The following is a 26,725-nucleotide window of genomic DNA, read 5'->3' as shown; positions in this document are numbered from 1 at the left end:
ATAAATATTTCCCGCCGTTACCAGAAATCAGAGACCCCTGAGGGCCCCGCATGACTTTTTGACATGCATGAACATCATTACTGTAGTATTTATTGAATGATTCATGTCTATCAGCTTGTCAGACTTACAAAGCATTTTGTCCAGAATTCAGTAGAGAGTGTTTCTCCTTCATCGACATCTGTCATGAGAAGCTGCCTTGCCCTTGGCAAAATCAGGAAATTTGAGGAGAAAAGGTGAAATAGGTGATGGCAATATTTTTCAAACCACAAGTCAAGACCTGTTGGTGGGCCATGAAATCAATTTTGAGGGACATAACTAGCATCTTTTTTTTTTTAACGGGAAGGATTAGAATGGTGTGGAGTGGATTAGAATGGAAAATAACTAAGTGCCTGGCATGTTGTAAAGTTTAGGTATTATCTTCTAAAACCTTTGTTTTAGTATGTTGGATATATGTGTGAACTGGGTCACACTGTGAAATGTATTTCTTTCTATGGCTCACAGTCAATAAAAAGTATGAAAGCCCCTCGGCATGGTGATTACTTGAATGGAGAAATTGGTCAACAAGATCTAACTATACTTCTAATGTTTTCTGGTAGCTATGGTACTTATGAAACAGGAGACATTTACTTTCAGGACTCTGCTGCCATATTTTGAAAAGAGAAGATACCCTTAAGCTTTGGCAACACTTGATAAAGTTGGCATTTCCTCCTTCTCAACACACAGTCTTCCCTTGACTTTTGTGATGTCTGTTTTTCCTTCTCCCTCTTTAGCTGCTATTTCTAAGTGTACTTTGTATCTCACCTTTATTTTTTTTAATAAAATTTATTTATTATTTTTGGCTGCATTGGGTCTTCGTTGCTGCATGCGGGCTCTTCTCTAGCTGTGGTGAGCGGGGGCTACTGTTCATTGCGGTGCACGGGCTTCTCATTGCGGTGGCTTCTCTTGTTGTGGAGCACAGGCTCTAGGCACGTGGGCTTCAGTAGTTGTGGTACACGAACACAGTAGTTGTGGCTCACGGGCTCTAGAGCACAGGCTCAGTAGTTGTGATGCACGGGCTTAATTGCTCTGCGGCATGTGGAATCTTCCCGGACCAGGGATCGAACCCATGTCCCCTGCATTGGCAGGTGGATTCTTAACCACTGCGCCACCAGGGAAGTCCCTGTATCTCACCTTTAAATCTTGCCACTCCTGAAATTTTATCCTAGGCTTTGCTTTGTCTCCATGGGTAATTTCATTCATGCCTGTGCCTTCCATGAGCAGCTTTATGCCATAGATTTCAAAATCCCTACCTCCCACTCACCCCTTTCTCCTGAGCTCCAGCACCTTCTGGGCAGCTGCATTCGGATACCTTTTACGTATCTTAAGCTCATCGTGTCAAAAACTGAACTCATTATCTTTCCCTCCCCCCTCCTCTCCCCATTTCCCAAACCCACTCTTGCGCATTCCTGATCTTGGTAAATGTTACCACCATTCCACCCAACTAGCCCGGACAGAAAGAGACATCATCCTTAACACCTTCTTTTCCCTCATCTCTTTCATGCACTCAATCACCAAGTCTTGTCTCCTAATATTTTTTCCTTTTGTCCTGTCATTCATTCCACTGCCACCATCCTTGTGCAAGCCACCTACCTCTTCCACCTGGACCACCCTAGCATCCTCTCAACTGCTCCCCAGTCTGCCACCCTTGACCCAGTACATTCTCTACGCTACCACCAGAGTTAGTTGTGTAAAAGCCCAACACGCCTGCTTTAATCCTTTCAGTAGCCTCATGCAACCCTGTCTCTTTCACTTGGCTCTTCCCATGTCACTTAAACGCTCAATACCTCAGTCTCTTCCACCTGAGAAATGCTAAAATATTTCCCACCTCCTATTTCCTGCGGGTGTTATGTTTTTAATAAAGGAGAGGAAAAACAGATGTGAACAGCCTAGTTAATATCATCATCACTATGATCATTGAAAATGCTGATTTTGGAATGCACTCCAACCTAGTGAATTTTCCCCAGAACCCTTGAGGGCAAGTATATTTTTAAATTTTATGAGAATGTCAAGAAGAATTTCCAAGGAAAAACTGACGAATTTTTCTTAAAACAATCCATCCAAAAAAAAAAAAGAAAGACCCATCAAACTGACCTTGGTATGCATGTGGGCTAAAAATTTACATAGAAGAATTGATCACACAATCTGTAAAGTTTTTACTGTAGGTCAAGCCTAATAATAAAATACATGCTTTCAAAATGTACTATCCACATTATAATTCACAAAAAAGAAAGGTGATTACAGAAACTCTGACTCATGTTCCTGACAGCTAATGAAAAAAATTGCCAGCAGCAAAAGTAGATTCTTTTTTAGCTCAATAACAAGCACTTTTGTTGTTCTGAAGAGAAGGTCTTAAGTTCCATTCAGTTTTATATAATGACTGTTTTTTTTTTTCCTACTGTAAAGCATAGAGAGCACCTCATTGTTAATTCATAGTTTCCTTCTCAGCAGATATGGGCAAAAGAAATGGCTGAATAAATCCGAATGCAGAAATATCAGTAGGACCTACTGTGATCTCTCTGCTGAAACTTCTGACTACGAACGTCAATATTATGCCAAAGCTAAGGCCATTTGGGGAACGAATTGTTCTAAATGGGCAGAAACTGGACGATTCTATCCTTTTTTAGAAAGTAAGTAACACAGTTGTCTGTTAAACATGTATCATTATCAAGTTCATCTGACCCCCTAATGTAACAGTCTCTGCCTCATAGACAGCCTTGTCGAGGCCAGCACTCTGCACTCTGTCGATCGGGTGAAGTGACCAGCCCAAGGTACTTCACCTTGCTGCATCTCAGAGTCTCATCTTTAGAATGAAAGTTTTGGCCAAGTGTCTCTAAGATTGCTCCCGGATCCAGAATTGACACTAGATGTCAATATTATCAAATTTTGATTTTGTCTTATTGTTTAGTTGAGATTATATAATTTGAGGAACAACTGACAGATTTATTTTAATTTTGTGGGTTTATAAACCATTTGACATATGCCCGCAGGTTGATTAAAGATTGTTCTGATCACCAAACTAAGTCTCTCTTTGTTACAAACTTGGTAGAGTTATGACATAATTTCTAGATGTAACTCAGAATTAAGGCAACATCTTCCTGGTATTTCCTTTTAAAATTTTCCATCCCTGATCTGTGACTGATTCAGCCATAGAGGACCCACTCAGAGCTGCCATGATGAAATTTACAAGCACTCCCTAAGTTCTGGAGCTGGAGCCTTTCCCTTGCTGCCCTTCTGGATCAGAAGTCAGCAAACTATGGCCTCGGACTAAATGCAGCACCCCCTCCCCTTTCTGTTTTTCTACAGAACGAGCTAAGAATGGTTTTTACATTTATATAAATAATAGTTGCAACAGAGATCACATGGCCTGCAAAGCCTAAAATACTTACTGTCAGTACCTTTATGGTAAAAGTTTGCTAATCTCTGTTCTAGATCATTCTCCAAAGGTTACTTCCCCAAAGGTCTTTAGCAGCGCTTCAGTTCTCCATTTCTGATTTTTACAAACACATCAAATCCTCTTAATGTTATTTATCACCAACGTTTCAGGTCCCAGGAGTGTTGCAAACACTTTTAATTATATTTACCATCATCTAGTACTGTTCATCCATGTGACTAGGAACTCCATGTGACTAAGTAAATTTGCTGTTTTAACGTTCTATCAGTGTGTGACATGATTGTTTCAAGATTCGGTATTACTTGGGCCCACCTAGAGCATTCTGAGGCATCTCAGATAAGAGGGTGGGCTTTAGAGCTTTGATCCCAGTAGGATTATATTGTTTCATCCAAGGTGATTTCTACATGTGAACATGATAATTGCCTCTCCCCTCCCCTTTAAGCACAAATTGGCCCACCAGAGGTTGCTTTGACTACTGATGAGAAATCCATATCTATTGTTCTGACGGCTCCAAAGAAGTGGAAGAAAAACCCAGAAGAAAGCTCTATTTCCCTGGAACAAATATACTCTAATCTGAAGTATAATGTGTCCATACATAATACTAAATCAAATAGAACGGTAAGCCTGAAATGGAATGGGGACCTATAATTTGTGTCACTTTTTGCAGCTAATGCTGGAACACACAGCCCTGATGCTTAAATTCTCGGCATGTGAATCTGGGAAGGTGTGATATTCAAAAGTGTTGCCATACAAGATACAGTTGAAGCTGATGTGTAGAAATTTTAAAAACTGCCTTCAGATTTCCTTTACAGAAAGTCTCTGCTATGACGTTGCTGTTGGTATGTAGAGCCGTTGTCCACCTCACTTTGATGGAGAGTTTTTACTTGCTTAACATCTGTCAATCACTCTCCAAGAAAGAAAAAAATATCAGCAAGAACAGAGGACAAAGTGGAAGAAGAAATCTCTCCTTATGTCATTATTTAGAATTGTTCCCACAATTTGTCCAGTCCCTAACTGGGACTGCCAAGCTGAAGGAAAAGGATATTTTAAACCTGTTGCTAAAAAAAAAAGCTCTTAGTAATAGTAAAGGACTTAATGGTACCTCAGTCTTCTGTTTCCTTCTAAAGTTACTGGTCTGGGGTGGTGCTGGAAATCTCTGGCTCTGACTGCTCTTCGCAATTCCCTATCCTAGTGGTCCCAGTGTGTGACAAACCGAACGCTGGTATTCAGCTGGCTGGAGCCGGACACTCTGTACTGCATCCTCGTGGAGTCCTTCGTCCCAGGCCCTCCTCGCCTTGCTCAGCCTTCTGAGAAGCAGTGTGTCAGTACTTTGAAAGGTAAGCTTTGAGAACCTCAGCTGGTCTGAGGAAGGATATCTGCTAAAACTAGAAGGAAGGATGGTGGTGTAGACAAGGTTTTGAAAATCCGTGTCTACCAGAAACAGGCTGAAGTGAAGGCAGAAACAACCATCACCAGAAAGGCATTGAGTAGCCTGGGACTCTACCATTGAACCTGGTTCACAGTAGAGAGTGTTTTCACCTCCTAGGGAACTCTTAGCACCAGTCCAACAAGACTCTACCTTGGGAAATAAGAATTATAGGAATTTTTACACACACGGTTTTTCTTCTTTAAAACTATAATCACTCTGATCAGTAGAAGTTCTGTGGTCTTTAAGAACATCAGATGAGTTTATTCCTGGGAACAAAGCAGTATCCTAAAAACACTTTATGACAGAGTCTTTTGCTCCCCCTCGGGAATACAAATTATAGGTGCTGCAGGTTGTGTTCAGGTATCACTCACTGTGCAAGGCTGTGCACGGGCCTGGGATCAGCAAATCAGTTATTACTCCCTCACTCTTACAGTTGCTTCTCTCTCTTTCCTTTTATTTGTCTCCTCGTGTTTTCTGAACTTGGCTGCCAAGGAAGTGTGGTTGAAGAGTCTCGTTCCTGTTACGAGACTAGGGTTAGGAGCTTGGCGTTTGTTTAATTGTTCTTGCCTGAAGGTGGTAAGACCCTGAACTCAAAACCTAAAAATTGAAAATAAATCCTAAAGTTTACCTTCATTGAATGACTCTTCATCCATTCTTCTGTTTCTCTCTTCCAAATGTGCTGGCCTTCCAAATGTCACATCATTTTCCCCAAGACTTGGTTCCGTCACCAGCTATGGGACAGGAATGGTGACAGAACCCCTGTTTTCCTCTCCCCTCAAGCCTCCCACATTTCGAGGTGAAACTGTCCTAAGGATTAAAAAGGGAATTTTGTGAATACATATCAGAAGTGAAAAGCTTTATTTTTGAATCTCCATCATTATCATACCTTTCCCTTTAAAATGAAGGGTTCTCTACCATATGTCAAATATCAATAAAATTAAAATGCAAAGCAAGCAAAAGGCAAAGCAAAGCAGACTGAGGAAATCATTTTTGCATTTGGAAAAGTGCTCTGTTTACTAACAGCTTGATCAGTGGGCAAATGGTAGGAATGAATTCCCAGTGGAAATCATTTAAGCCTTTGGCAGAGCTAAAGCAACTAAAGTACAGATTAAATGAAATACTTCCCAGTAAGCAGATGGAGCCAACCTTCTCACTAGTCCTGGAAAGGTAATAACAAGGTACCATTTCATGTTCTGACTTTTCTTGATATCCCAGCTGTTAGAGCACCCCAGATACGTTTCCAAGACACCATTATGAGGGTCTACTTTTTCAAAAACTCACTATTACCTCTTTGGGGACTATTCTTTGAAATATTTCTGCTCTCCACAATCCCCCAATTCCTAAAATACAGATGCAGTTTATTAGTTGGTTGTTGCAAACATGTGCTGGTGTATACTAAGTGCCTTCAGTCGTTGTTGTCACGGCTCTGTTTATCAGGGTGAGTTTGGTCCAGAGGCCAGGGATTGTATTAAGAGGACTGGATTGATTGAGATTGACATATACACACCACTATATGTAAAAGAGATAACTAATAAGGACCTACTGTATAGCACAGGGAACTCTACTGAATACTCTATAATGACCTATATGTGAAAAGTATCTAAAAAATAGAGTGGGTATATGTATAAGTATAACTGATCACTCTGCTGTACACCTGAAACTAACACAACATTGTAAATCAACTCTACCCCAATAAAAACTTTTTTAAAAAAAGGACTGGACTGAGTTGTAGCCTGAAGTAGGGGCAGGTGATGCTCAGCCATCTGCAACATCTGCATCATTGGCATCTTTCTATGTGGAACCTGTTGACAGATGTGCTCTTCGGGATGGAAGAGCCTGCAGTTGGACCCCCATACCTGGGCTTTTCCCACTGGCTATTGTTGACCAGAAGTCCATGATGCTTCTGTTTCCACTCTTTAACTAGACAGTTAACCAGACAGTAACTTAGCTGCTCTCTCCCAGGACTAGGCATCAAGAGTACCAACGTCTGCATGGATTAGAATACTCCCACGACACTCCTGCTGATTGTATTAGTATGTAAGGGATGCCCTAGAACTTTTGTCATTTGTGCTAAAGCTGCTCCTTTTTTTTTTTTTTTTTTTGTGGGACGCGGGCCTCTCACTGTTGTGGCCTCTCCCATTGTGGAGCACAGGCTCCGAACGTGCAGGCTCATGGCTCACGGGCCCAGCCGCTCTGCGGCATGTGGGATCCTCCCTGACCAGGGCACAAACCCGTGTCCCCTGCACTGGCAGGTGGACTCTCAACCACTGCGCCACCAGGGAAGCCCCTAAAGCTGCTCCTTTTTCCACTGCTGTAGTAGTCAGGGTTCTCCATAGAACACAATATACATAATCTTTATATATAAATGTATACACACACACACACATCAAGATGGAGATAGAGACTTATTTTAAGGACCTGGCTCACATGATTTTGGAGGTTGGTAAGTTAGAAATATGCAAGGCTGGAGACCTAAGGAAGAATTTATGTTGCAGTTCTTATCTGAAGGTGATCAGCTGGCAGAATTCGCTCTTCTGGGACGTGATCAGTCTTTTTTCTATCAAAGCCTTCAGCTGATTGGATGAGGCTCACCCTCATTATAGAGGGTAATCTACTTTACTCATGTCTACTAATGTAAATGCTAATCTCATCTAAAAAATGCTTTCACAGAAACATCTAGAATAATGTTGGACCAAATAACTGGGTACTGTGGTCTAGCCAGATTGACACATAAATTTAACCTTCACAATTTACAAGTACTCCACAGGAGCTTAACAAATATAAATTAGTCACAAAGAGTCCTATCTATCAAGCATATAGTCTGATCCATGGTGATCCAGGGCTACTTTTCTTAAAACTACTCACCAGATCTTTTCATTCCTCTATGGACTTTTAAACTTATCATGAACGTATGGCACAGCAGGACCAGGGAGGGAGTTACTGCCATTCTCAGCACACAGCAGCTCAGCTGCCTCTCCACACATCCCCAAGCTCCAGGCCTACCAGAAAGCCTGGCCAACTGTGTAAGGATGGTTCTGTTTGTCACACAGAAGATGACGCCATACATTCGTGGCAAGGTCCTGAATGTGTGGAAAAGATTGAGTCGAATGAGGGGCATGGAAATGTGGGGCAGCTTAATGGGCTCTTCACAAGAAGGTTTTGTTGTTTGGTTTGAAGCGCTGTGAGTTGCTTGAGTATCAGGCACACTTTCCTGCAAATAGAAGAACCAGCATGAATCTCATAGCCAGATATAAAATGTTGGAATATCTGCTGACTTGGATTGTTAAGGCATCCTTGCTGTAAAGGTTGGAGACAAGTCCAGATGATTCCTTAATGCCACCTATTGTCAGAGAGAGTAAGAATTCTGAGATCTCTTCTGACATTTAGCTCAAGCTTCTCAATTTATAAATGAGAAAACTGAATTCCTAAAAGTAACTGATCTCTCCAAAGCCTCTTGATGTTACCAGTGTTTTCCCACCACACCAAATCACAACTGTCTACCCCACCCCACTTTTCTTTTTACAGATCAAACATCAACACTGAAGGTTAAAATCATCTTCTGCTATGTTTTGCCCATATCTGTTACTGTGTTTATTTTTTCTGTGATGTGCTACTCCATGTACAGATATACCTATGTCGGCAAAGAGAAACACCCAGCAAATCTGGTGAGTGCCTAGGGTGGTAGGAGGCTTTATAACACCCCCAGGAAGATAGAAAAGGAGGTTCTAGAACAGATACTGTTCCTTTTATGGGCAGAGTGAGTTTCAAGTTAAAGAGTTGATGAATTAAAAACACTTTCTGTACTAGACTAACTCAGTAACATAACCAAAGAGAAAGATTCCTTAACTTTGACAAAGATTTTATATTTATGGAACAGATCAGACTAGGTCTTGAGGTACACAGATAAATTGTCATGATCCATGCCCCTCCAGAGGCTTAAGTCTAGTTGGGGACTAGAAGTTTTAAAGGATATGTGAAGACTAAGATGAAAGTGGGTTCTAGGGACTCTTGCGGGTACAGGAAGGACACTGGCACCCTACTTGGAGGATCAGGAGTTTCATGCCTGGGCTTGGTCATGAAAGTTCAGTAAGAGTTAGGGCACCTACCTCAAGCGGAAGAAACAGCAGGGGCAAAGGTAGGAGGATGTTTGGGAAAACATATAATATTGCAAAAGCATAAGGTTCCTGATGAGAAGCTATGAAAGAAGAGACTGGAGGGTGAGGGGCTAAGGCCAGGTAATGGGAGAATTGGGGAGTTATTCCAAGGACCTTGGGCTTCATTGTGTTTGCAAAACTCTGTAGGGTTTTGAGTTGGGATCATTATGGTCAAGATTGAGTTTTAGATACAACTGGATAGTGTTAAAGACAAATTTAGGGGGAAGGAGACTAGGAACAAACAAACAAAGAAACAAACCCAGCTAGGAGACTGTGGGAGTTGTCCAGGAGAGAGAAGATGAGAGTCTAAAAGAGGAGAAGGGGATGTAGGGCTGGAGACAGACACGGAATGGAAACACGTTTAGGGGGAAAGTGGCCAGGACTTAATCATTCACAGCAAGGAGAAGCAAGAAAGTAAAAGAAGGAACAAACCTTATGCTTCTGGACCATGTACTGGAGGTTTCCCAAGGCTGAGCATATTTTAACAATCAAAAACTATTTCTTTGGGACTTATCAAAATGAGTGTTCCCATGTACACGATACATACATGCATTCCTGTTAGTTCTGTTTTTAAATGTTTCTATTATTCTGCCTTCATTTAGGTTTCAGAGTTAGCTTTTTAATGACGTAGGGAGACCTTTCCTAGGAGGAAAAAGCACAGGAGAACTGACAGCCTGTGACTTTTTGAAACCCAAATTTTTGTAAAAGAAAGATGCTGAAGTTCCTATTTTGTAGTTAAATGAAATCACATCATAGGGTGGACAGTGAGAATTGTAACATAACTCATCATTGACAATGTAAACAGGCACCTTCCATGTATTGCCAGCAAAACTTTAATCTTAAACAAGTTTTCCTGACATGATTTAGAGTTTCTCTATCTGCTATAAATTGGCAGATGAATTTCCGTTTTGGGCCCTATTATAGCATGATTAGTTTGGTATATTGGGGAAGTAAGTAAAACCATCTCTATTCATGTGCTTATTTCTCTTTTTACACCTAGTTTTCATGCCCTTCCACATTTCCTGTCCAGAGTATATGCAAAAAAGAGCTAGTAGCCCAGAGGATGGCTTATTGATAAACACATAGTAAACTATAACTAATAAAGCAATTTCAAAAACTCTCAGTCTTCACCACTCCTGACACAACAGAAATTCTGATTTTACAGAATTAAAAAAAAAGGAAGCTCAAGAAATTAAACAAGCCCCCTGAATTCCCTCAGCCAGTGAGAGGAAGAGGCAGTCACACCTGATCCTTGGACTGGATCAGGACCACCCAGGGAGCCACTTTTCACTGCTATATGCATTTCGTGCATCTTGGGTCCCTTGCCTCCAGGTGAGGGTGTTTTCCCGCGTATTCCAAACATAACTTTCACTTCCATGAGTTGGTAAGAATAGGCCTTTACAACTATCTGGGGACAGTATAAATTCTAACTAACAGCTGGGTTTTTTTGTTTGTTTGTTTGTTTTATATCTTTATTGGAGCACAATTGCCCTACAATGGTGTGTCGGTTTCTGCTTTATAACAAAGCGAATCAACTATACATATACATATGTCCCCATATCTCTTCCCTCTTGCGTCTCCCTCCCACCCTCCCTATCCCACCCCTCTAGGTTGTCACAAAGCACCAAGCTGATCTCCCTGTGCCATGTGGCTGCTTCCCACTACCTATCGATTTTACATTTGGTAGTGTATATATGTCCATGCCACTCTCTCACAGTGTCCCAGCTTACCCTTCCCCCTCCCCATATCCTCAAGTCCATTCTCTACATATGCATCTTTATTCCTGTCCTGCCCCTAGGTTCTTCAGAACCTTTTTTTTTTTTTAGATTCCATATATATGTGTTAGCATATGGTATTTGTTTTTCTCTTTCTGACTTACTTTGCTCTGTATGACAGACTGTAGGTCCATCCACCTCACTACAAATCACTCAATTTCATTTCTTTTTATGGCTGAGTAATATTCTATTGTATATATGTGCCACATCTTCTTTATCCATTCATCTGTCAATGGACACTTAGGTTGCTTCTATGTCCTGGCTATTGTAAATAGAGCTGCAATGAACATTGTGGTACATAACTCTTTTTGAATTATGGTTTTCTCAGGGTATATGCCCAGTAGTGGGATTGCTGGATCATATGGTAGTTCTATTTTTAGTTTTTGAAGGAACCTCCATAGTGTTCTCCACAGTGACTGTATCAATTTACATTCCCACCAACAGTGCAGGAGGGTTTCCTTTTCTCCACACCTCTCCAGCATTTATTGTTTGTAGATTTTTTGATAATGGCCATTCTGACCAGTGTGAGGTGATACCTCATTGTAGCTTTGATTTGCATTTCTCTAATGATTAGTGATCTAACAGCTGTTTTTAATGTCTCTCTAAAGTGAAAAGGTGAAACCCATTCTCTTCTCTCTTTATAGATTTTGATTTATGGAAATGAATTTGACAAAAGAGTCTTTGTACCTGCTGAAAAAGTTGTGATTAACTTTATCACCCTCAGTATTCTGGAGGATTCTAAAACTTCTCCTAAGGATATAAGTGCAATGGAAAAAAGCAGTGATGCATCAGACCTGAATGAGCCCAGCGAGGACCAGGAGCCCCATCAGGAGGAAGTGGAGGTGAAACACCTGGGATATGCTTCACATGTGGTGGACATTGTGTATGACTCTGAGGAAAGCACCAAAGGGACTTCCTTAAGCCAGCAAGAGCCACCCAGCAGGACAATGCCCACAGATAAAACAGTCATCGAATATGAATGTGACATAAGAACTAGTGACATTTCTGTGGGGCCTGGAGATCAGGAGTTCAATTTGCAGGAGGAAGTGTCCCTACAAGGAAGGTTATCTGAGCAACAGGCAACTTTAACAGACTTGGGTCCACAAACACTACCATATTCATATACCCCTCAGCTCAGAGACTTGGACCACCTGCTGCAGGGGCATGTGGACACAGAGGAGGGACCAGAGGCAGAGCCATCGACCACACTGGTCGATTGGGACCCTCGGACTGGCAGGCTGTGTATACCTTCATTATCCAGCTTTGAACATGACTCAGAGAGATGTAAGCATCCTGAGTCTGAGGGACTCAAGGAGGAGTGCCTCTTGTCTAGACTCTACCAGGATCAGACTCCAGACAAGACACTGGAGGAACATGAAGCCTATCTCATGCAATTTATGGAGGAATGGGGATTATATGTACAAATGGAAGACTAACACCGAAACGTCCCTTTGCCAGACCTCTACTGTTACAAAACACGTGAGTGCAAACAGATAAGTGACCAAACAATAAAGTACCGGAGACAGAAATTTACTCAGATTTCTGTGTCAGTGAGAATTACTTATTCCTTCTATTTTCATAGCGCTTGTTTCATTCCGCCTCCTGTGGGTGGCTGGGTTGTGCGTGTGGGTCTCCCGCACTGAGGGTGGGCACCCAGAGTGGCTGACCCTCTTTGTACCCAGTAAGTATTCAAAAATGTTGGCCAACTTGGATGCAGAATTTATTCAGGTGTGTGTACTGTGGCCTCTTTATTTATGATTTTCTAACAAGCACTTGTACAATTATTTTCTGGGCCCTTACCAAGTGTATAGCACTGTAAAAAATACTTCATGAAGACCATTCATTGTATAAGTGCTACTTTTTTAGAATTTGGTTTATTGCCAGAATGATGAGATACTTAAAACATGCAAATACCACTAAGTGGGTGGGAAGTGGTCACATTTAAAGACCTAACCCACTGTTCGATCATAATAATCCATGTTCAGAGTGAATAAATCAGGCACAGATCTTGATGTCATATGCTTTGGGCTACTTTAAGTGGCCATATTAATACTTTAGGAGAAGTTCTGGAGTGTAAACATAAATTGTTGTTATTAGTTTATAGTCAGAAAATGTCCTCTCGCCTTCCCTGGTGGCACAGTGGTTGGGAATCCGCCTGCCAGTTCAGGGGACGCGGGTTCGAGCCCTGGTCCGGGAAGATCCCACATGCCACGGAGCAACTAAGCCTGTGCACCGCAACTACTGAGCCTGTGCTCTAGGGCCCGTGAGCCACAACTACTGAGCCCACGAGCCACAACTACTGAAGCCTGTGCGCCTAGAGCCTGTGCTCCGCAACAAGAGAAGCCACCGCAATGAGAGGCCTGCGCACCACAACTAAGAGTAGCCCCCGCTCGCTGCAGCCAGAGAAAGCCCACACGCAGCAACAAAGACCCAAGGCAGCCAAAAATAAATCAATAAAATAAATAAATGTATTTAAAAATGTCCTCTCAATAACTAGCAGAGGCTTTTTAGTAGGGAATTAACCTGAAAAAAAAATGCCACATTTTATAATAGACCAGTACATTTATTTCTGGAAATGTGTTTTTCAAAAGATATTTAGATAGTCTATAAACTAGAACATGTTTAGTAGCTGAATCACTGTTACTATTATAATATCAAATATTCTATTTGAATGAGCAGTGCCTTAGAGATTCCTTGGAATATGTGTGAATGAATATCCCATATCTACATAATCTTAAAATCAATAAATAAAGACATACAAAAGAAATAAGTTGAGTTTATATGTAAGGGAGAGTGTATTTGACATAATTTACTGTGGGAATGAAAGTATATCATAAAACAGTATCACCCTAGTTAAATTCCAGTAACCATTCCCATCTCCATCATTTGCTTAGAAAATTTAATTCGATAGTCACATTGTATTAAAATATGACAGAATCTGTTAAGTTGAACCATATAAAATTGTTGATATTTGACTGTTTTTGACCTGCAGAGACAGCAATTTCATATGATTTACCTTAGCATATGTTTGCTTTAATCGTGAGCTCATGATCCATTGATGCTCTTTCAGGAAAACAGATATCATCCGTATTTTCTTATTTATATTCTTGGCACAGACAGACAACCCTGGTAAGAGAGATGGATTCTGAAGTCATGGTCTTTTCAGATTGTCCACAAATCCAAACCACTTCTGATCTAGTGATTTAACTTAGAGCATAATTCTGTTAACCAGAGTGTTCTGTTCTCCTCAATCTACGTAAAAATGATGCTGCTAATTTTGAAGAACAAATTTATTATTAAATAAATATGTAAGAGAGAGTGTATTAAAATTTTGACATAATTTACTGTGGGAACGAACGTATATCATAAAACAATACTACCCTAGCTAATTTCCACTAACTATTCCCATCTCCTTCACCATTTGCTTCAAAACAGCCAGTTTTGAAGAACAATTTATTATTACTATAAAAGAAATTCAGGAGTGGGAAAGAATGAGTTGCTATTAAGAGCAAAAAGAAAATAAAATGATTGATGATTGTTTGGCTTACTCACTTCATTCACAGAATACTTACTGAGCATCTACTATGTCCTACAATGTCCTCATTGTAGGGAGGATAACAACAACCTTAGGGTTACTTTGAGGATGAAAAACCGTTAGAACATAGACAGCATCTAGAACGGTGCCTGGCTTGGTGACCACCTAGAGGGGTGGGATAGGGAGGGTGGGAGGGAGGGAGATGCAAGAGGGAAGAGATATGGGAACATATGTATATGTATAACTGATTCACTTTGTTATAAAGCAGAAACTAACACATTACTGTAAAGCAATTATACTCCAATAAAGATGTTAAAAAAAATCCCAGGAAAGGGAAAAATGGAAAAAAAAAAAACAAAAAAAACCCGGTGCCTGGCACATAGCAAGTGCTATGTGTTTGTTATCATTATTAACTGTCAGAGTATGTGCTTAACACCAGGAAAAGAAGCCATTTAGACATATGACTATTTTGATTCAAAGGCAGAGTTTGCTTCTCTTTGTTTCTCTTACCGAAAAGTACAAGAGTAATTTGCTTCCTACTTTATGCCTTCAGATTGAAATCCATCTGTGGTTTTGTAAAAGGGAATCTAATTCTGAGTTGCTTTCACATCTCTTATCATTCTAAGCATATCAGAAGTATTGAGCCTTTGTAAAATTTTGTTTCTTTAGTACTTTGCAACATACATAATGCATGCAGAGATACATATATATATTCAAATGTGAGTGTACAGTAGGTATGTCTTGTGGGGGAGGGGTGACACATTCTTCGATGCAGTCTACCTTTGTGAGCAACAACCATCATGCTTCCTGTCACCTCTGTGGCCAGAGCCTCAGCAGCTCTGAGAAGTCATCCTCTGGGGCCTCATTAGATTCCATCCCTAGGCCTGAGGTCCCACTGGAGCTGGGAAGTTGAGGTTTCAGAATCTTTGACGAGCACCTTCTTCCTTTCACTAGCTGTTCATCAGTTTTAGGATTTTACATACCTCTTCCACATTAGGTGATTTTTCCACATGAAAATGTCTGCTAGTGGCTCTATGTCCATACCCCATAAATTCTAAACAACTGGGTGAATAAAAATACCCCCTACTGCAAAGTGAGTGAAACCTAGTGCCACATCTTGCACATGGGAAGGAAGTAGGAGAAGAGGGACATTTGTCCCCTCAGCCTACAACATGGGGAAGATCGGGTGCCCCTAGGCTGAGTTCACCTCAAAGGAAATCAGTGCAGGGAAAAACTATTTGTACAGCCCAGAGTGCAAGTCTGTGCAGCATGGTAAATCTAATGAGAACATCAAATAGAGGGCTGCACCAGTATGGATCAGTGCACCTGGGTCATAAATCAAATTCTTTCTGGCCCACACACTGCCATCCCACATCTTGAGATGAATTTTTGCTAAATTACCTTGGAAAGAACTTTTTCTATTTCCTTTGTGGTTCCCCACATTATATCTTCCATAAATCTTCTATCCACGGTTTTTCAAAGACTTTGCTCAAGACCATATGCCTATAATTTTTTAATAAATAATGCAATAAATTAGAAGTTTGGGATTAACAGATACACACTACTATATATAAAATAATCAACAAGGACCTACTATATAGCACAGGGAACTGTACTCAATATTCTCTAATAACCTATATGGGGTAAGAATCTGAAAAAGAAATCATATGTATATGTATAACTGAATTACTTTGCTGTACACCTGAAGCTAACACAACATTCTAAATCAACTATATCCGAATATGAAATAAAAATTAAATTGAAAAATAAACATTTTTTAAATTTAAAAAAGAAGAGTGTGACTACACACAAATTACCAGCAAGATATATTACTGCTTAGTTTCAAGCAGCCTATTGGCTAGTTGCAGTTCAGCCAATAAACTTAGAATACGTTAAAATCTAAATAAATAAATAAATAGTGCAATGGTTGTGGGTATTTTAAGACTAGATTTTATTTTTTTTCTGTAGAAGATAAATGTACACATATTCATTACAAACTAACTAGAGATAAAGGGGGGAAAATTAAAATTACCTGTAATATTCCCACCCAGATTTAACCACTGTAGACATCTAAGGGTAGAGAAATGATTCTCAGCTGGGGGTGATTTTGTCCCTGATGGGACACCTGGCGATATCTGGAGACATTTTTGGTTGTCACAACTCTAGGGAGAGGGTGCTGCTGGCATCTAGTGGGGAGAGGCCAGAATACTCTTCCACATCCTACGATGCCCAGGGTGCCCCCCACAGCAAAGAGTTATCTGGCCAAAAATGTCAATAGTGCCCACATTGATAAACCCTGGTGTAGAATTTTCCAGACACTTTCAATACATTTATGTATCTATTTTTCCTCAAAAGAGGGATCCTAGTGAACTTTTATAACTTGCTCTTTTCACTCACTCGAAAATATATAACTGTCTTAACTCTACTTAGATTAACTTTATGAAGCACCAATCTTATTCAAACTAGAACTACTGAAATGACAGGTGATGAATTATTTTTTCTAAACAATGCTTTAAAACATTTTTAGTCAAACAGCAACCAAAAGTTGGCATTATTAAGAGCAAAGTGATATGAATCCTTTAAAGAAAACTGAACCTCTCCAAAATGTTATTTCCTGGAAATCACTGCCTCTGCAGAGTGGCTGGATGACTATTAGATGGTCGTTTATCTTCCCTTTGAGGGTGTTGGACTCCCCTGTGCTTAGTTTTGACCACCTTCCACCTTTCCTCTAAAGGTCTTCAGGATCTTCAGTGACAGATCCTTGAAGGCAATCTTGGCTTTCACTGTAAATTCTGGATAAACATTCATGTTTATCACTGATTTTCCTCCAGATTCCTTTGCCTATGGCAGCCACAAGATTTCTTTTGTATTTTACTAGTTTTAGACTGTAACAAACCTTCCAGGTGGTTTTCATTTCCGAATGCCAGTAAAGATGGCAGGTTAAGGCTCTGAAAGCATTGCTTCATCCAAGGCTCTCTTCCGGGAGGGGTTACGTTGTGTTGGTGCCAGTTGAAGGAGTCTCCTTCTGTCCTCAGGCAAGGCTGCCTCTTCATGGGTTTCCCTAAAACACTGTCTCTGGCACTTTGCTAAATTTGGAAACAGACGAGGTATTTTCTCCCTTACTTCCTCAACAGATTTCTTTTTGACATCTCAATCTGTTGTTCTCTAGATTAAGTGGTATTTGGAGGCTTCCCACCAATTCAGACGATGGACATATGGCTTGTGTTTGTGTTTTCACACCCAGGCCACTGAGACAATGAACACTGCTGGGGATGACTACCATCTGCCATTTGCCTGTCCCTGGAACTGACTTTTGTGGGACGTATGAATTAGCCACTGCTTTTAGAGGTCTCATAGAGTTAAGATAGTTTACATATTATTCTTCCTTCTCCTCAAGTGCATTCTTCCCCAATCTGAAATTGATCTGAGATGCAGACGCTTCAGAACATTTGATGTGAGAGGGGAAAAAAATCAGTGGGAATTTTAATCCTAACCCCCCCACAAAAAGGAGGCATGGGATATTGGATCTTCATTAAATTTGTCAACTTTGTGCTTTTAAAAGAATTTGGCAGCATTTGACTAACAAAGGGATATATGGACTGTCTACTGAAAAAAATTGCACAACCTAAAAGGTGAGAATTGTATTTTATTACGCAGACCTTCTGAGGTCTGAAGCCCAGGAGGCAGCCTCTCACATAACTCTGATAGACTATTCCGAAGAGGTAAGAGAAGAGCCAGGCTATGTAAGAGTTTTTGCAAAAAAACATCAGTCATAGAATATTGAGCAGTTCCCTGTGCTATACAGTAATTCTTTATTGGTTACATAAATTCTTTATTGGTAAACATGTCAATCCCAAACTCCCAATCTATCCCAATCTATTGAACACTGCTCAATGTTCTGTAATAACCTAAATGGGAAAAGAATTTGAAAAAGAATAGATACATGTATGTGTGTAATTGAATCACTGTTGTACACCTGAAACTAACACAACATTGTTAATCAACTATGCTCTGATATAAAATAAAAATTGGAAAAAAACCCCACCATCAATCAGAACATCAAAAGACTACTGCTAATTAAAGGAAACCAGACATATCAAGTTAATGAATTTAGTGCTTTTCCGTGTTTGGGAAGATGCAAGAGTCTGGGCTCATTGAAACCATTCCTTTGATATGCACCTTAACTATCTATGGCCAATGTCCTGCTTTTCTCCATCCTGAAACACCTCAGCGTGCACCGTCAGGATATGGCAGGCGACATTTTTCATCCACATTACCTTAGGCAATTTATTTAACCTTTTGGGACCGACCTCCCTCATCTATGAAATAAGGGTAATAATTGTCCCTACCTCCTAGGGTTGTGGGAGGTTTAAAGGAATCAATATATTGAAAGTTCTTAGAAGAGTGCCTGACACAAAATGAGTGTGTTTATCTATCAGCTGAAGAAAGCTGTGGACAGGAAGGAACTACACGTCCACATGGCAACGTGAATCTCACAGGTGTGTTGAGCAAAAAGAGTGATTTCTAGAGACTATACAGAGGATAAATCCATTTACATAACATCTCAAGAAATACAAAATTAAACACCAGTCATATATACATAGTAAAACTATAAAGACAGGCAAGGAAATGATTAACACAAAGTTTAGGATCATGGATTCCCCCCGTGGACTGAAGGGGATGGGAGTGCACGGAGCTCACGGGAACTTCAGCAGAATTAGTTACAGGCTCTTTAAACATGGTAGAAACAGTGTATTCCTTTGATTATTCTTCTTTAAACTGCACATATGTATTATATATCCTCTAATGTGTGTATATTTAATTAAGGAAAACAATAATGGTGCCCCAAAGCCCCTAAATTTTGTGTCATTCTCATAGGTTCCATAACCAGTGTCAGCTCTGTACCATAGGTAAAGCTATTTGGAATGATGATCGCTCTTAGACATTTTCCCTTGCAAGTCGGAAACAAGTATTTTATGACGATATTCTGTTTACCGATCTTCTTAGTTTCCCAAGATTTGATTATGCCTAAAATTCTGAACAGAAAAGAACTATTGACCAATTGATTCACTGGGTTTCCGTGGTGAAGGGTGTGCCTTGGTTCGGCTGAGAACTGCCATTATTCAAAGAGTGAATACCTGAGCCCTGGCAGGAAGTGAGGCGGACACGTGATTCACACAAACTTCTGAAATGCAAGCACCTTCTCCTACTCACAGGTAATAATGAGTTAAAAAGATCTCAGGCAGGCAGGCAGGCAGGCACTCCCACTGACAAAAATTACATAGTGTAAATAAATCCCTTCCTTATGAAGCAGCTAATAGTTGATCTCTGCTGATTTTAGTATGCAGAGAAGACGGATTAGGACTTTCAAATGCTCTGCCTTTACGCTCCAGCTAACTGTTCCTTTCTGTAATAAGCTTGCCTTGGTTACACATGCTTAGTGACCATTGGCAAATAGAATGTGTTTGCTTTTCCTAAGTCCCATATTTCCAGCCAGCTTGTTACCAGCAGCTTCCAAAATGAAAAAATTTGCAAAATTACAAATTTAAGCAACACCTTCAAGTGGAAACGCCTTTAATCCAGGCACAATGATGAACTTTAAACATGTAACTTTCCCCCAAATGAAGTATAAACAGAAGTATAATTAAGATGTGCTAATATTTCTTCTTAGCCACCCACATCATCTTAACCCCAGTTTCAAAAATCTAGAGTGTATGTTCATTCTGTGCATCACATTTTAGCAAAGGCTTGAACAACCAGAAAGCATCTCAAAGACAGTCCAGGAGCCAGGACATAAGGGGAAGTGTGGAGGGAATCCAGGGTTTAGTGAAGTCCTACGAGCTGCCACATGCAAAGGACTTTTCTATGAGTGAGGACATTGGCCATGTGTTTGTTGCTCCAGAGAATGAAATTAGGACACATATTTGGGAGTTGCTAGAAGGCAGAGTTCAGTTCCAAGGAAGGAAGGGCTTTCTATAATTAAGTGGCAGCTCTTAATTCGTAACCATATGAGGAACTGATTTCCCTGTCACAGGAAAGGTTCAAGCATGGGCTGGTTTCTGCTGACGCTTTTGCAGAGAGGCTTCCTCCATGGGGCTGGGGGTTGACATAGGTGGTCTTTAAGTTCTCTTCTGTCTCTAAATGTCTACTATGAAAAAACAATATTTGGGGGCTTCCCTGGTGGCACAGTGGTTGAGAGTCCGCCTGCCGATGCAGGGGACACGGGTTCGTGCCCTGGTCCGGGAAGATCCCACATGCCGCGGAGCAGCTGGGCCCGTTGTGAGCCATGACTGCTGAGCCTGCGTGCCCGGTGTCTGTGCTCCACAACGGGAGGGGCCACAACAGTGAGAGGACTGCGTACCGCAAAACAAACAAAAAAGAAAAAAAAAAAAAACCTGGGTTCAGGAAATTCATCTTGCAAAATTACTTGAGCAAATGCACAGGAATATAACAATGTTCATCACTGCATTGACCATAGCAAAGATTTTTAAATAATTTGAATCTCCAGCAACAAAAGATTAATTTTGTTACATCCATACAAGGCAAAATTAGGCAACCATTAGAATCAAGGAACATGTTCATATTATATTAAGCAGGAAAATATTAAAAAGTGATGAAATGAATCACATTTTTACAAATATACACATACATTTTTATAAATACTTTTTATAAATATGAATATAAGAATGCATTGTTTTTCTTTCTGCTTACATGTTTTCTCATTTTCATCATGGTCATGCATCACTTGTGACATTTAGAAAAGTGTGGAAATTCTATTAGGAGCACATTCACGCTATTACCCTCAAGAACAGAGAGGCCTCTAGCTATCGCATTTTTAAAGACCAAAGACTCACAGAAAAAGTAATTAGGATGGAGCAGTGAGAATTAAATGAACTACATCTTTCCAACAATGTTATAAGGACAGGTACAGTGTATAAACTCAGACAGGAACATTCAAAAATGTATTTGAAATTAGGAAGTAAAACCGGATGCGCACGCTGACGGTGAATCGTCCCCTGAGACGTCTACAGGCTGGAAATTAGCAAACAGCGCAGTCTACCACCTGAAGAATAATGATAGCTCTTCAACTCAGTCCCAGAAAAAGGAGCTCATACAACCTTGGGAACCTTTCATTTTAACTATCTAAAAGAACCAAAGTAAACTTTGTAGTTGTAAGTGGGATGAATTAGCTGAATATTTCAATACTGCTAGACATAAACAGATGCTCTCTTAGGAAGCCATGTTTGGTTTGTTTAGAATCTGAAATGCAAATATATTTGTAAGAGCAAGGGCCCTAACCCTCAATAAGTCTGCCTTTTAAGCAGCATTCAAGGCTAGGTGGTAGGTGTGATAGAAAAGAATTATTAAAGACCTTACGTATCTGATAAGGCAGTTAGTGAACATAAATATCTCTGAGGCATAGCTGTATTTCCAGGGAAAGTATAGAAATCAGCTCCTAAGGATTAAATTTGGAGACCCCCCAGCAAAATTTCAGACAAGCCCAGAATTCATCTCCGAATGCATAAACTCGGCACGTCTCTGACAGAGAAGGTTCCCGCCTCTGGTTCCTACATATGCCCTCAACTGCGGAGCCGCCCAAGCCGTCTTCACAGCCCTGAGCATCTGCCGACATGAGTTCCACGCTGCTGCTGGGGTCAGGACTCTGAGCAAGCCGGAGTGGGAAGCAGCCGCGAGCAGGTGCAGCCCCTGCCGCCTTTCCCTCCGCGGAGCGTTCCTGCGGCTCAGCTTCCAGGGAGGTAGCTGGCTCAGCGCGGGAAGGCAGCGCGCACCGACCGTCTTCCGTGAAATGTAGCAGGCAAAGCCACTGACATTTACATCCCACACTGGCTCCTTCGGGTCCCACGGTCGTTCCAGAGGAGAGTCGGCTTCATCACCCGCCCCTAAGGACGAGGAGCCGTTCTTGACAGGAGAGCCCACTCTCAGCGCACCCCCTCCACTTGCATTCAGAAACGGCACAGGGTTCGTCCCTGCGCCCCGCGCTGCCCGCCCGTACCCTGCCGCCCCCAGGCCCCTCCTTTGCCTGCCGGTCTACAGGCCCCACCTGCTCCCAGGTGAGCGTTGAGCTGACCAAGCCCTCCCGCAATCCCACGGCCCCTGGTCGGGGACAGCAAGTCCAGGGAGAGGTGATGAGTGCCCCATCCGTCCACAGCCTCTCTCTGCCCCCAGGAGCTGGGCTGTGCGCCCTTTCCTTGGCGGCCCCCTTCCCAGCTAAATGTTTCCAGAATGATTTCTCCACCCAGAGGTGGCTGAAGTGGGAACGGTTCACCTCTACCTGGCAACTAGCCAGCCACACTTACTGAACAACTTTCAGGTTTACAGAAAATCCCAGCTGCTTGCGGGGGACGGGGAGGGAGGGTTTCAAAAGAAAGAAAAGCATGGCTCCTCCAACCGAGCGACATAAAGAATAAGACATAAAGACCAAGAAGGCCCACTGCCCGGTGTCGTTTGAATTCACACACCCATATCCTTGCAGTATAGTGTTTATCCAACTAGAGATTTTGTAGTGACAAAATCTGCTATTTGATATCACAAATTGAGCAATCTCATAGAGTAAGCTGTATTTCATGGGCAAGGATGAACATTCTCAGGAGTGTTTTTGGAAGTTGGTTTTCCTTGTGCAATGTGACTCTTATTTTCTCTTGTTTCTGTTCCTGCTTCAAAGACAACTGAGATTTTATAACTCATTTTTTCATACCTATCAAACATGACTCATAGCTATCTGATAAAGGATAAAATGCTTCTGTTTGTCAGGCTCAACTTCCAAAATTAAACATTCAAATAAAAGAAAAATTACATTGCTCCAGTAGATGTCAGTGATTAAAATCATGAAAACAGTTCTTTTCAGAGAAGCTCCATAATGCATCTAGACTGTGTTTTCCCTTCATCCAACCCTGACCTAATTCTGAGCTTTTCTTTTAAGTGCATCTTGACTTAATTAATTGTTTACAAGTTGCCACTCGTAGATAAGCTTCTTTTCTGAATAGATTCCCATGAGGAACCTTCTTGGTCAGGAAGGCTGGATGAGGCCTCCTTGCATTTAGGGAATGACAGGCTCCTACTGCACACCTATCCCTGGACCTGTGAGCACGCAGAGTGCCTAAGAGTACACAGGGCCACTCCCGCTGCCCTGAGGTGGCACTGCCTGTGTCCCTCCAGATCCTACAGCATCAGAGAGCAAATTGGTGTCTGCTACTTTTGTAAAAGCCACTGGAAATCTAAGGAGATGGAAAGGCTGCTTGCCAGGGTCTTCAGAAGATCTGATCCAATATGACAACACAGACTTTTCAGTTGCCTTAAGAAAAAATCTGTTTGAAAGAAGACTATGTCTGGAGCCAATAGCTATCTGCTCAAGCACGAAAGACATTTACAAATTTCCTCCGTTTTATCTTACTCCCTAAAGGGAGATGACTAGAAAAGGTCAGAGTGATTCTAATTGGTTTCTATAAGTCAAATAAATAAATTATTATTAAGCATCCACCAGATTTGGGCACTGGGGACACCAGGATAAATCATGTATGTCCTGCCCTCAAGGAACTTACAAGGACTTCTCTGTATACCATTCATTTACAATCAGGTGTTTTATTCCCCAATACAGAAAATCACTACTAAATGGATTTCACACTTCCCTGACCTATGTCATGATTCCCAAGTCTTCATTTAAAATGTCAGCTGTAATAAGGTGATGCCCTTATTGAAGAGATTGGAGCCTCTCACTGTTTCTTCATGCCAGCCAGAAATCTCAGAGCCATCCTTGACTTTTCCTTCTCCCTCACCTCTCCCAACTGATCAGTCATCCTGAAGTGGAAATTCTACCTCCTTGATCTTTCATATCTCACATATTTCTTCATTTCCACTGTCTTAATTAGGGTTTCTTCACGTCTCACCTGGAACACTTTAAATGTATTCTGGCTCATGGCCCTGGGCTCAGTCTTATCCAGCACTTAACCATCCGCCATATTATATCATAATGGCATTTTTATTTGTCAATCTTTTTTTTTGTGTGTGTGGTACACATGTTTCTCACTGTTGTGGCCTCTCCCGTTGCAGAGCACAGGCTCCGGAGGCGCAGGCTCAGCGCCCATGGCTCACGGGCCCAGCCGCTCCGCGGCATGTGGGATCTTCCCGGACCGGGGCACGAACCCTCGTCCCCTGCATCGGCAGGCGGACTCTCAACCACTGCGCCACCAGGGAAGCCCTATTTGTCAATCTTTATGCTGGATTATAAGCCCTTGAGGGTAGGCACTGAGTTTTCAATCTTTGTATCCTGGACACCAAGCACAGTGATAGGCTAATAGGAGACACTCGGCTTATGCTTATTAAATGTATGTGAGAATGCTAAATGGATGCATGTGTGCATTAAATGTCTCCAAACTACTGTGATTTTACAGTTCCTTCTTTCAGTTTCCTCTCCAATGTCAATAATCACTTTATATGTTTTAGCAGCATTTCTGCTTTCCATTCACTTATTTCCACTATCCTAATAAATTTTTGGTTTTAATCTGCTGTGGGCTGGCAAACCAGAAAATCAAAATTATTTAGAGAGTGTATAAAGTAAGGGTGAACAGGCTCTGACTGGGTCCCTCTTCTACAATTAAAGCAAATGAGCTTCAGTGCACTGATTCTGTGAGAGATGTCTCAGCACCTCAGGGAACTTTGTTCCATTGCTGTGTTCCAGATTGCAGGAGTTGTCAATAAGCCTGAATTCTAGGTAACTAAGGAGTGACTATATTAAACTTTTTAGTAATCGGTGATTATTTTATTGAAGCAGAGTGGAGTTATAATGCTGTGTTAGTTTTTGGTGTATAGCAAAGTGATTCAGTTATATATACATATATATATTCTTTTTCATATTCTTTTCCATTATTGTTTATTATAGGATATTGAATATAGTTCCCTGTGCTATACAGTAGGACCTGTTGTTTATCTATTTTATATACAGTAATTTGTATCTGCTAATCCCAAACTCCTAATCTATACCTCCCGCATCTCCTTTCCCCTTTGGTAACCATAATTTTGTTTTCTTTGTCTGTGAGTCTGTTTCTGTTTTGTGAATAAGTTCATTTGTGTCATATTTTAGATTCCACATATAAGTGATAGCATATGGTAGTTGTCAGTAATCAATGATTTTAATTTGTACTTTTAATTCAACAGGACTCTTCCAAGTTTGCTTCTGGAAATGTATAGCAAGACTCCTGATTTTAGTACATTTTAAAAATTATAGTTTATTAGTGTGATGGCTTGATTGATCATTAGACTTTTCTGGCTCACTACTGCAAACATAATTATTAGGCCATCAAAATTTATACTTTTACCAACTTCATTTTCAATGTGAGGTGCTCTTGGAAAATTCAAGATTGTAAATGATTTTTGAACATTTTTCATTTTGAGGAGCATCTATCTTCTGATAACTCCAGTTACTGGAGCTGTTAAGAGTAATTTATAGGCTGTGAAAACTTTGGGGGAATTTTCTGATTATTTATTTTGAAATACAAATATCAGTACATCTAGAGCTGATGATTCTTGCAGAACAATTTTTCTTAAAAAATGTAATCCTTCATACAAATCCCTTTCATGTAAGTCTGGATCTAATTTTAAATGTAAATTTGAACAATGGCATGTTAACATTTCCTCTTATATTTCCTGTAACTTATGGAGGTTATACAGAAATCTGAATTTATGATTTATATATAATTCAAACACCTGTTTATGTATTCTATCACTGTATCTTCCATTACAAGGGAAAACTAATTTTAAAATTATTTTCTTCATTAATAATTGGTTCATCTGATGCTTCATATGACAATAGTGTTCTTTTCCATCAGATGTGATGATCTTTAAATTTAATTTCTATTTCTAGGCTTGTGGATATTTATCTGGCCATGTTGCAACAGTTTTCAAAACCAGAGATTTTAAATTATGAAGAATTCTACTAACTCACTGATAGGCTTTATTACAATGCCCATGTGTCTTTTTTTAGTTAGTAATAATTTGCTGACAAAGTTTTACCAGCTGAGCTCCAGCAGTTCCTGGCCAAAGATTTAAGATTTGTGTCAGTGCCCCAGAGAAAGGCTCCATGACCAGATCAGCAGACAGGCACCCACCACGGATCCTAGCATCATCTTCACACGCGGACCCTCCTCTCTCCAGGGCTATGGCTACTGCTGCCTCTATTGCTGCTTCTGCTGCTGCTGTCGCCATCATCACCACTAATCCGGACCCAGGTGCCAGCCTTGGCATGTGCAGCCAGGCTAACTGCTTAGCACGAACATTGGCTACTGCTCACAATGCCACAGGACTAAGCCAGTGTGCATGAGGGCGTGTGTGTGTGTGTGTGTGCTGTGTGCTGCCACTTCACATATCTCCTCTGCAGAGGCATGTTCC

General features: G+C 40.9%; 1 protein-coding gene across 1 annotated transcript in view; it reads left to right on the top strand.

The window, feature by feature from the left end:
- IL20RA (interleukin 20 receptor subunit alpha) overlaps positions 1-12,361 on the top strand; it is a 43,937-nt gene extending 31,576 nt beyond the window's left edge. The window contains exons 3-7 of the mRNA XM_079716240.1: positions 2,488-2,666; positions 3,873-4,048; positions 4,623-4,767; positions 8,385-8,524; positions 11,433-12,361. Coding sequence (XP_079572366.1) covers positions 2,488-2,666; positions 3,873-4,048; positions 4,623-4,767; positions 8,385-8,524; positions 11,433-12,224 — 1,432 coding nt within the window. The 3' untranslated portion in view covers positions 12,225-12,361. The remainder of the gene's footprint in view (positions 1-2,487; positions 2,667-3,872; positions 4,049-4,622; positions 4,768-8,384; positions 8,525-11,432) is intronic.
- The last annotated feature ends 14,364 nt before the right edge of the window (positions 12,362-26,725 follow it).

This window comes from Hyperoodon ampullatus (assembly GCF_949752795.1).
Source record: "Hyperoodon ampullatus genome assembly, chromosome: 12".
Taxonomy (NCBI): domain Eukaryota; kingdom Metazoa; phylum Chordata; class Mammalia; order Artiodactyla; family Ziphiidae; genus Hyperoodon; species Hyperoodon ampullatus.
This window is presented reverse-complemented; position numbering and strand designations above follow the sequence as displayed.